Source organism: Saccoglossus kowalevskii, chromosome 7 (genome assembly GCF_978046115.1).
Source record: "Saccoglossus kowalevskii chromosome 7, keSacKowa6.1, whole genome shotgun sequence".
NCBI lineage: Eukaryota > Metazoa > Hemichordata > Enteropneusta > Harrimaniidae > Saccoglossus > Saccoglossus kowalevskii.
Window position 1 is genome coordinate 36,315,041 of NC_140647.1, and position 12,237 is coordinate 36,327,277.

General features: G+C 38.2%; 1 protein-coding gene across 1 annotated transcript; it reads right to left on the reverse strand.

Annotated features, from left to right (window-relative positions):
• Nucleotides 1–968: 968 nt before the first annotated feature.
• On the reverse strand, nucleotides 969–11,905 carry LOC100366458 (cyclic nucleotide-binding domain-containing protein 2-like). The gene is made up of 11 exons (XM_085501927.1): nucleotides 11,384–11,905; nucleotides 9,130–9,318; nucleotides 8,658–8,827; nucleotides 8,038–8,200; nucleotides 7,632–7,780; nucleotides 7,286–7,361; nucleotides 6,633–6,855; nucleotides 5,541–5,629; nucleotides 2,796–2,990; nucleotides 2,042–2,196; nucleotides 969–1,458 (listed from the first exon to the last, which is right to left on the reverse strand). Exons 1-11 carry the CDS (start codon nucleotides 11,903–11,905, stop codon nucleotides 969–971), a joined length of 2,421 nt encoding a protein of 806 aa, XP_085358053.1.
• Nucleotides 11,906–12,237: the final 332 nt, after the last annotated feature.

Here is a 12,237-nt window from a genome sequence, read left to right on the forward strand (position 1 = left end):
AGCGGTTAACTATTCAAAGTTGTCTGTTCGTGATGGCAAACAGACGAGTATGGTATGTGGGGTCATGTGACAAGGGGTATTTAAGTGGAGGACAGAAGGTTGAATGTCAATCTAGGCCAGTCTCGCCACAGTGCAGTTTTCAACTGGTTGTTTTGTAAGTTTGTTAATGTTTGTTGTATAATACAGGGTGACACCCGCCACCTTCCCCTGGGCACGTTCGACAGTGCGACGGGTACACTACCATTCACTTGTAATCAGCTAAATAAGTCGGTCAACACTGGCAGATACGCGAAAACTAATTCATGACATTATACTGCGAAATGCGAATATATTATGTTATTAAACCTCATAGCCTTAACAGCCAATCATATTCGCGCATTTGCCGGTCGATATATTCGAGTATAAACATCGCGGCATCTGAAATGTTTGACAGTAGTTGATACCTTAAGATAAAAATCTTAAATATGACAAAAATTTAGGAAGAAATTACGGAATAGAAATTCATACAAACTATTTGAAGTGTGATGCAACAGCTACTTGTAAATGGAGAACATTCTGGATGTCTTCATTTAAAACTCGGACAAGACATATCTTGTAATACAGAGTTTTACAAAATGTTTGTTTTATTCGGTATAATAATACAAATATTGACCCAAGCCTCGGTCGATGTACAGATTTGTCCACCAATGCAATGTATTCATCGTGATATATATATAAATATATTTGTATTTTGATTTTAGTTTCATGTAATGTCACTGTGTATCTTTTTTTAGCACACAGTACCCCCAGATGCTACTTTTATAAATACTTGCTCGCATCATCCACATTGAAAGTTGAAAACTGCGAACAAACAAATACTTTTCACGACAATGCGATGCACGCGAAACATGTTTTTTTTATATGTACGTCTTCATTGAAACGTAATACGGTTGTACTTTTAATAATACGGTCGTCTTATCATGTGTGTGTTAGTTAAATCGGACTTCAGAGACAACGTCAACAACCACATTAAGTTGAGTCGGAGATTTGATTTGATGCATCAATAATTCCTCCTCTAATAATTTGTTCTTTCTCCTCGCTGACCCCCCACCTCGAATTGGCACTAAGAATGCATTGTCTGTTTCTTGCCAATGACTTGAAGAATCACAGCGGTTATCTTCTTGCGCCGCCATTTCCTCGTAGCGGGCAAAGATTTTCTGCATTGCCGGTGAAGGGGCACTCTTAGATCGAGCGTCAAGTAGTCTGAGCAAGCGCAGTTGTTCTTTGTGATCATTCTCCAAAGTAGATTTCAGTCGGTTGTCCCGTCGTCTTTGGTTGAGGCGTATTTTTTTCCTGTCATCTGTCAGTGATGATACTTTCCCAGCCGCTGCCATTGTATCGCGTACAACGCTTTGTTTATAATATTCCCACTTAGTATGCTGTACGTATGAATGGTGCAGAACCTTTTGTGAAGGGTAGCTGAATGGAAAATAAAACATATCATGAAATGGCAAATACGCAATGTCATAAATAAAGAAAACAATGCAACATTTCTATAAGTAGCGTCATCTAGCGGAGACGCACACTTGCGACGTGAAAATTATGATGCACGCAAATGAAGGCAATGTCGTTATGAAATCTAGTACATAATAGACTATGTGGGTTGTAAATGAAGGGAAATATTCATCGTACATCACGCGTTCACATTTCACAATGTATTTCACACGCGTTGCATTTCGACTCATTTCGAACACAACACAACACGCGTACGACGACCAATGAACTGACATTCTGCCATAGTGTCCTATAATCACGTCACAATCAATCTACTAACTAGTAACTTAGGTGTTGTTAAAGGGTGGTAGTCCTCGCGCAGCGCATGTTTGAATTTCGAGAAAAATATACACGAGTTGTATATGTCACTATGAGTCCCATATCAAACAGGACGCGGCGCGACGACCACCCCGGGTGACCACCGTCCTTTAAGAGATTGCGGGCGACGACAAAACTGTGATTAGTTGAATGCGTCTAGCTGAATGAGGAACGTGAAAACTTTACTGACCTGAACTGTGCTGCAAGCGTTCTGCTGAATTCTAATGCTTCTGGCGTGGCAAGTTTGAACAGAAGCTGTTTTTTTAAACGCAGTACTTTAGCTCCCGCACTAACAAGAATCAAGCCTTTGTTGGCCACAGTAGCATTTAAAATAGCATCGAAGTTCTGCAAAAAGACGGACATAAGTAGAAACCATTATGAATGCTTAAGAGGTACGAATGGTCTCTACATTAGATTTATTTTATCCCCATTAACATATATATGACTGGTAGAATTGCGATATGATCTGCTACGATATATATCAAATTTATACGATTCGCCAGTGACACGATATATTAATTTACCATGATATAATTAAAGAAGCAATACGGACTACTTTTTTATAATGTTAAAATAACTTTGTTCGATATTGTATCTTTTAGGGTAGGATGTGTTGTAAAATAAAATTAGTGTTGTTGCTGCAATTATAGCAGTATTCTTTCAGTGATTATTGGTGTGTAATTATGTGTACGTACAGATAAATTCGAGACGCATGTGCAGTATTTTCAGAAGCTATGTTTTGCTGCCAGAACAAGGTTTTATTTTATGAAAACATACCCTGATGTTTTTTATCAAGATGAAATATCGAAAACAATTATTCTAAAATGCTCAAAATTTTGAGCTATCCAAAATGATTCACATAGCATATTTTGTAATAATAGTAGAACATCAAAATTGACTGTGACCAAGAGAGTGTGGTACATTAAAGATAAATTAATCCTTACGTAAACCTGTGACGGTTTTAATACCCCTACGTCCAGGTAAACTGAGTCTTGATTTTCTGTTTTTTTGTTCTGCAATTTTATGAAGGCATTTAATGACATGTTTGGCAAAAATTCGTCTGCCTGAGATGACGGGTCTGGCGTAGAGCTTTCTTTAATAATTGCATTGCCACTCTCATCCAACTCTGCTAGTTCCAGCTACAATGAAAATAAATAAGTTATTATCTGTCGCCGTTCACGGTAATAATACTAGTGTATACACAAACCACCAGGTATATAGTGCTTACGTCAACGACTGAGGGCGCTTCAATCATACATTTACTATACTATGCTATTCAAAAATCCTGTAATTTAGAGCAGCTCGGCGGGTGCCGAAATAAACGTATCATGAAAACCGATATCTCCCTGTCAATGTTCCTTGGAAAATTACAAAACCATACCCATGGAACTATCTTAGCGGTCGTCGTTTTGACTTTGCCACTTTCAATTTCAGCCAACCGACGTTAAAAAACACATCCATTTTCACGAGGGGTATTCAGAGGTAAAAACAACAATAATGAATTCACATGGTTTACGTTTATTTTTTCATTCTAGCCACGTAATTCACATGTTATGTTGAAAAAACGTGTGATTTGTGGCTGTAGACATGGTGAAGTATCGAGAAACATCGTTTGAATTGTCTCGCCCATATTAAAACTACAACTGAGAACCAGCCTTGTGCGCCGATATTTCTGATTCGCTCTGTGAGCGGTTAATGGCATGGTCGATGTTCTCTGTGTAATAGAAAACCTTCCAACAACCTATGTGATTCGCTTTGCAGATAGTACTCTGTGAGCGGTTAATGGCATGGTTGATGTTCTCTGTGTAATAGAAAACCTTCCAACAACCTATGTGATTCGCTTTGCAGATAGTACTCTGTGAGCGGTTAATGGCATGGTTGATGTTCTCTGTGTTATAGAAAACCTTCCAACAACCTATGTGATTCGCTTTGCAGATAGTACTCTGTGAGCGGTTAATGGCATGGTCGATGTTCTCTGTGTAATAGAAAACCTTCCAACAACCTATGTGATTCGCTTTGCAGATAGTACTCTGTGAGCGGTTAATGGCATGGTCGATGTTCTCTGTGTAATAGAAAACCTTCCAACAACCTATGTGATTCGCTTTGCAGATAGTACTCTGTGAGCGGTTAATGGCATGGTCGATGTTCTCTGTGTAATAGAAAACCTTCCAACAACCTATGTGATTCGCTTTGCAGATAGTACTCTGTGAGCGGTTAATGGCATGGTCGATGTTCTCTGTGTAATAGAAAACCTTCCAACAACCTATGTGATTCGCTTTGCAGATAGTACTCTGTGAGCGGTTAATGGCATGGTCGATGTTCTCTGTGTAATAGAAAACCTTCCAACAACCTATGTGATTCGCTTTGCAGATAGTACTCTGTGAGCGGTTAATGGCATGGTCGATGTTCTCTGTGTAATAGAAAACCTTCCAACAACCTATGTGATTCGCTTTGCAGATAGTACTCTGTGAGCGGTTAATGGCATGGTCGATGTTCTCTGTGTAATAGAAAACCTTCCAACAACCTATGTGATTCGCTTTGCAGATAGTACTCTGTGAGCGGTTAATGGCATGGTCGATGTTCTCTGTGTAATAGAAAACCTTCCAACAACCTATGTGATTCGCTTTGCAGATAGTACTCTGTGAGCGGTTAATGGCATGGTCGATGTTCTCTGTGTAATAGAAAACCTTCCAACAACCTATGTGATTCGCTTTGCAGATAGTACTCTGTGAGCGGTTAATGGCATGGTCGATGTTCTCTGTGTAATAGAAAACCTTCCAACAACCTATGTGATTCGCTTTGCAGATAGTACTCTGTGAGCGGTTAATGGCATGGTTGATGTTCTCTGTGTAATAGAAAACCTTCCAACAACCTATGTGATTCGCTTTGCAGATAGTACTCTGTGAGCGGTTAATGGCATGGTCGATGTTCTCTGTGTAATAGAAAACTTTCCAACAACCTATGTGATTCGCTTTGCAGATAGTACTCTGTGAGCGGTTAATGGCATGGTCGATGTTCTCTGTGTAATAGAAAACCTTCCAACAACCTATGTGATTCGCTTTGCAGATAGTACTCTGTGAGCGGTTAATGGCATGGTCGATGTTCTCTGTGTAATAGAAAACCTTCCAACAACCTATGTGTTATATATGCAGGAGCGGATACAAAATTGTTTTATTGGGGGGGGGGGGGCGTCCAAACTTTAAAATCGCCAGACTAAGTTAACTTGAATGATTTTTTTTATTATACAAAAAAAATGTGTCCGCACCCCAAGAACCCCCCTGGATCCGTCACTGTTATGGTATGGTCAATATATCCATGGCATATGTGAGATTTGACATGACGTCATTGGGTTACAACTGTTGACAACTTTTGTAATCATTGAATTAGTAAACAACGTATGGAAAATGAAAAACACTTCGAAAGACTTTCTTCCGCTATTGCGTGAACTCGAACACCCATATCAAATATAGTGGGACATTCGATATGCAAATTGCCAAAGATTGAAAGAAAAGTCGTAACAAGAAGGTTTCAGGGGTCATTGCAATGTTCTAAAACATTAAGTAATTTTTTTTCTCGTTGTAAGATAATCGTCGACATTGAAAAAGAAAACGATCTGAACACAAAACGTTGTTCTATACCTAAAACAAAATTCAAGTTAACCAATGTGTTTCAACACTGACTAAGCTCACCTCTCCTTTGGCATACGGTTTTTCTGCGTATTCCAGGTGCATAGCGGATAGCATATTTTTCTTCTGTTCTTCACGACTTTTACATTCCACTGTAGACGTAAAGAAACCGTTAAAATATACATAGCAACAATCCATTCAACTTTTTACATCTTTACAGTCAATGTACATTTATTTGGCCGTCGCTTCACGGTTAAAAAGACGGCCATGGAAGGCTGGCTTTCGCGAAACCGTGCGAATCGGACGTTGGCCTTCTATCGACGAGGCGCTTTTCATTAATGGGCGACTACAGATCAAAGCAACATTGACGCTGTGAACGCCGTTCTTTACAATTACGTCACAGAAACATTTCGTCTCTAGAAGACGCAATTTATAGGCTGTCGCATAGACTGGCAAAGTCGGGACTTCTTTTTTTGTTTTATAAAATAAAATATAATTAATTGTCAATTTAGCCTTTTTAACGTGATCGCGAAAACTAGCGTGACTGCGAAAGAAATCTTTTAGTGGTCAGGTTAGTTTTTGCGATCACGCTAAAGGGTCAGGTTAGTTTTCGCGATCACGCTAAAGGGTCAGGTCAGTTTTCGCGATCATGCTAAAGGGTCAGGTCAGTTTTCGTAATCACGCTAAAGGGTCAGGTTAGTTTTCGCGATCACGCTAAAGGGTCAGGTTAGTTTTCGTGATCACGCTAAAGGGAATAAAAGAACAATTATTTTTTTCTTTTTGTAAAACACTGTGACGTCATTAATGCCAACCAGCATTCGAATCATGATGTGTGATAAATAACAAATGTCTCTCGCGATCTGCTGTGACAATAATGTCCATATTACACGTGAGAGTTTTATTAACAGTTACACATATATGTAAATTTACTAGTAATAACAACAGCAGGGAACAACGTTGTTATTTTATCTTCGGGTGCAACCGACTGGTTCGTGTCAACAACTGCACTGCGCACGCGCACAAATCGTAAACAAGTTTACAAATGTTTATATAATAGACCTGGTTTATGAATTACCGTATTCGACGTTGTGTTAAATATTTGTACTAAAACGAGAATGTAACATTGAATAAAACGTTGCTTTAACTAATACCAACCTCGAAAGTCTTCCTGGCGGCGTACAACTTTTTTACCAATAGTCTGTTCAGTAATCAGCAGCGCTAAATCAATAACACTACTGTCTTGTTTTTCTACATCTCCACTTTGCGTAGATTCTGCACCAAGAGACAGAAATTTGAGAATTCTACACCGTCCTTCCATGCACATATATATCCAATCGTCTTGCATGTTGTCAGAGGTAATCACCCGATTAGTCTTAAACTTGAAAATTGAAGAAAGATAGAAATCTTGTTAAGTAATCTACAATTACTATTTGCAAAAATGTCACAATTTACGAATTTATCAATTTTAAATCGTTTTTTTATTACGACCCGTTTGAGTTTTGTTTTAACCCTAAATAACCCTAAATCCTAAATAGATTATATCTAATCGTTTCACCAATAGTTTTTGCTTTTCATCTCAAATTCACAAAATAGTCCCTACACTTTCCTTCAGATGTTTGGGATAACATTTTTCCTGTTGGTTCCAAAATTAGGGTTCATTCATGTGCGCACGATTTCTTTACTCCCGTATCTGAGATGCCCATAATCACGTTTTTGATTGGAGTCATTACAAATTCAATGAAACTCATCCACAACAAAGACCCTCAGCCTTCTGCAAACCTTATTTGATTGGCAGTTTATTAAGTTACCTCTTGTATCTGTGCTTCATTGCAAAGATTCTTTATAACATCCATTGACCAATGTTTACGAAACACAGACACATTCCTGCAAAGAAATTACACACAAATTGTGAGTGTATTTAAGCCTACCGGTTGTCATTAAAACCTATAATCGCATGGAGACTAGTCAAAAATCAGTGAAAATAAATTCCATACAAAACACCCAAAAAGTCTACTCAGTGAATTCCAGCTAAAATAATGTGTTTTACAGAATCTACAATTTAATTAATTATAATATATACTCATCGCCTTCTGTGTAGTATATGTATGTATCGTAGCATTTATGTTAAATTATCAATAATACATTTCTTCTCACCCGACAAAATTTACTTTTGTTTCTAACTCTTGATCAAATATCTTTGGACAGAGACTGCTGAATACATCTTTATCTATTACGAAAAATTCACAGGTTCCACGAGTTGAAATGGTGGCAGTACGCTTGATATCACGCAATAATGCCAATTCCTAGAAAATTAATAAAATAAATGCAGACGTATTGATTTCAATTTATATTCGGCTCGAAGGGATGTATGGTACTTTCGAATTTGGTTCAGTAAAGGAACTTTCACCATTGGATTCTAAAAAGTTGAAACCTATTCGCGAAAAATCCATAAACATTGTAGTAATAAGGCTTGTATATTCAAATTACCTAAGAGATAGGTACAATGTGGTGGCGCTGTTAGTAAATTTTCTAGCAACACAACGCCACATGATGAACTTACACCGAAAGAATCTCCCTTTGTCAGAATAGCTTCTGTTTTGGTAAAGACAGCCTTAGTCGTTGGATGAATTTCTTCCGTGTTCACAAATACAGAGCCAGAGTAGATAAAATAGAAACACAGTCCCACGTGACCTTTTCTTAGAACAACTCTCCTGGATTCAATACTGAGAGGAAGAACAGAAATACAGTGATCACATGACTCTCAGGGTGTACATGTACTTCGTATAGACTTTTCCCACAATCACGCCCTCTACGCGGAATGAAGCGTTTCTGTCAGTTCCGTGACTGCATAACGCAGATAAATAAAATGAACCAGATGCCTACTGTATGGATGCCTACTGTATGGATGCCAGACAGGGACATCCAGTGAAAGTGACAATACAAGACGGTACACATTTCAATTTAAATGCCCGAAGACAATTACTCAAAACCAACATGAAACGGAACAATGAAGTCAAATGCAGGAGAAATGCAATTCAAAATGGCACCACAGTGCATCAGAACACTGATCACGACTAATCTGGTCATTAGAATAATCGATGCTCGTCGCGACACGCATGCGCGAGATATAGGTCTCAAATGAACAAAGATGATTTTGACTGCCGTGTAGTATTTACCCACCTTTCATACGTACAAGACTGACACATAGCAATCTGTATATTGTGAGTGAATTTATCAAAACTCTTGAGACCTCTGAGAAGAGCGTGTATCTTGCGAAGTTCACTTTCATTACGCTCCATGGGTGGCTTTACCATGATATCCTTCGCCCACTCTGGTACACTGGGATATTGCTGATGAACAAAAGTGATATAACTTTGAGACGTTTATTTGGAATCAAAACAACACATCGATTGAAAACAGTCAGTATTTAATGTAGCATACTTCCTAGCCGTGGCAATATTATTGTTGTTATACCATGATTCCTTTCAAGAATGAATTTGTAAAATCTGGTTCTGACGCGAAAATGTCGCGTGTCAGGCAAAGATTTTAAAAGGAACAAGTAATTACGATAAAAACAATAAAATTGCAATCCAATGCGCATACAAATCACGTAATAACAGTGTGTCGTCAATGCAATGAACGAGGGGCGTACCTTGGATCCTTTCATAAAGTTGGCCCTATTGAAAGCCATTTCTTCCGCTTCTTTACTGTGAAATACAACATGGTAGTGAACTTCCGTTGCTGTCTGTACCGTTTTCTGAATAGAAATCTCTTTCATTCGCATTTTTATGTAACAGAAAAGAGAAACTATTCGTATCGCTCTGCGGAATAGTTTACAGGCCTAGAATGCAAAGATAATAAATATCCCTATTATATTATATATACAATATTAACTTTTGTAATGTTATTATGACCCGACAATATAATTATGTCTTATAATGTTAATAATATGTCGTTGATAGAATAATTTTAGACATATACAGAACAATTTAAAATAGAGTAATGGCTAACAAGGTAAACGTTGGTAATGAAGTTAAAAAATTGTTAATATTATTTCCTTGTAATAACGACAAATAGCCTGTAATACAGAAGATTTATTTACGTACAACCTAACCCTATATCATCACGCATTTTAATATACAACGCTGTAGTTAGGTAAAATACATATTTTTATTTAGAACTAATCATTGTTGTACAAACGCTAAAGTAGCTTTTCCCTTCTCATTGCATCTTTGGCACACACAACGAGATACAGCCCCCCCCCCCATTCGTCTGCATCACACTCACCCAGGGTAAGGACCATTATCCCTTAAGAATCTAGTCATTTCGATTATGAAATGTAATCCTGATAGGTAACTGTAAACAGGTTAGTACATGTAGTCAAATGACTCTTTCAAAGTACAATTCTTGAACGACGAAGACAATTTTATCTCTTCTCAGTAATTCATTCCCAAGACATAACACAAAGTGCATGGGTATATGCTTTAAGTGCTGTTCATGTCCATCCATGTTGATAATTCCAAATTAAATATTAAACCATTGACGACAACTATTATTTCCATTTAATTAAGTTGTCTAATTGCATCAGTATCCATCTTTATTAGTTATTACTGTATATACACTATGCGTACTTTACTATAAGGAGAGTTAGAGTGGTGATTGAACGAGACGAAGGCGAGGGTGATAAATCACCATTAACAGTAACGATCCGCGAACATTTGGTTACGTAATCCATCTTTAGTCTTGTACTTTCCATTAATGACAGAAACCACATTAAAACTATTAAACATGAAAGCGGGGAACTATTGATTCATTGCCATGGCGACAATAACATGTCAACCCAAATGGGGTGGAATTAATTGACATGTCTCCGGATAAAAGTAATTAGATTAAACCAAATTGAGAATACTGAAAGCTGAGCCGTCTGATTACGCTGAATAATTATAGTAATAATTTTTACTGTTATGTACTGTGCAGAGAGTGAGTCATGTTAATTGACATTCCGGTACACCCTGAATACGTACAAGGGAATAAGTCTGGTTATCTTAGGACTGGGGCTAATAATACGTACACGTACTGCGATCACAATCACTGCCGACATTTCTCATATTATCGTGTTTTTTGTATGTGATATACACATATTGGAGTGTGTGCTGTAGCGTGATGACTGACTCGTACAACATAATGCTATAGTGTTGTACAATACTTGGAGTTTGGAAAGGGAATGCAGACAATGCGAGCTATAACAAAACACATAGACACGATACCAGGCATACTACCTACACGGACATCCTGTCTCTCCCAATAGTTAGGATTTCGGTTGAACTACATACAGTGTATGTTTCTGTCAATTACATCTACATTTTATGTTTCAAAAATTCAAATACCTAAGTTTGATTCTTTTTGTGATATTGTAGAGATCGTACTTCCTTGAATCCAGTATTTCTCAAAAAAACAAAACAAAAAGAAAACATGACCATTTCGAAAACCGCTGAACTAACATACTAACGCTATCGAAAATAATTAGGAAGTGATCATCCTTGGGCCCTACGTATACCTGCCGTGCAATAGCATAACACATGCTGGTACGTCCAGTACTAATCACTGACATTAGAGTCTTAGTGTGAATCACACCGTGTCCCGTGGAGGCTATACAAAGAAGGGATTCGGGCCATTGATCACGGAAATCGGTAGTGGGTCACGGTATCGATGTTTTACACCTAATAAAACACATTTATGTGATGGAAAAGAATTTATCGATTGTCTCATGACGTGATTATTTTAGTTCCCGTAAATAAACGGAATGGTTTAATTCTGTTAGTGTTAAACATATAGTCGCCGACGTAAAATATATAAAGTTGAGTCTAAAATCAACGGAGTACCTAAGATGAATTCAGAATTCATACCTGTTCTTTCCTCCGAACCATTTCCCAGGAGTCGTACTCTGCTCTCTTCCTCCTCTCTGCACGCAGCCACGTCACCAAGCTGTGTGCGCTCAGACATTCTGAACGATGTTTGTGACGCATCTCACTTTTCTGCTTATCTGTCATTCTGCTCAATCGACGAGCTCTCGATTCCATTCTCATGTTTTCCACCATGTTCTGAACGAAAACACGTGTTTCCTGTTTCTTAGTAGCCTGAGAACGTGCGGAATATGTACCCCAATTTTTACGTCTGTAGTCCAAATCTTCCATCGTCGTTGATTTGGGACGTTTCACGCGGTGTTTATCGACAGTCGGAAAACGATTGTTGTTTCGATCGATGCACGAAGTTGCACTTTTTATCCGTCTTCTTGGGCCATGTGAGTCTTGCAAGAAGTTGACGCTAGAATTCACCGCGGTTGTCTCCTTGCTATCTCTCTCCATGATGTTCAGCTCAGGTGTGCGTAAATCAAACTGCAATTTCTGTCTTTGGTTACTACCATCCATTACACAACTCGAATGAGTGTAGTTTACACCCTCATTAGTTGCCATGGAAACTGAGAACGTACTTATATCTTAGCCTATACGCAATTGCCCACTTCATTGCGTGCAATGTGGTGGTGACATTTATATGCCAGTATCCCTGGAGCAAGCCGGTGTTATACTGTTAAACAGACTCTGTTCGCTGTCTTCAACTGAGCGAATACGACATATTTTGCAGTACATGTAAATTAGAGAGTAAACAATGACGCTATTAATAGTAAAAGTTGGTAGATTTCTATACAGTTACGAGAGTGCATTCATCCGGGTCTTTCATGACGGGGGATGGAACGTAATTA

Excerpts from the sequence above, each read along its gene's own strand:
- LOC100366458 (XM_085501927.1), bottom strand. The coding sequence starts at position 11,905 with ATGGATGGTAGTAACCAAAGACAGAAATTGCAGTTTGATTTACGCACA. Across the intron at positions 8,201-8,657 it reads CAGTCTTGTACGTATGAAAG|TATTGAATCCAGGAGAGTTG; the intron begins GTGGGTAAATAC and ends TCTTCCTCTCAG. Across the intron at positions 1,459-2,041 it reads ACGCTTGCAGCACAGTTCAG|CTACCCTTCACAAAAGGTTC; the intron begins GTCAGTAAAGTT and ends TTTTCCATTCAG.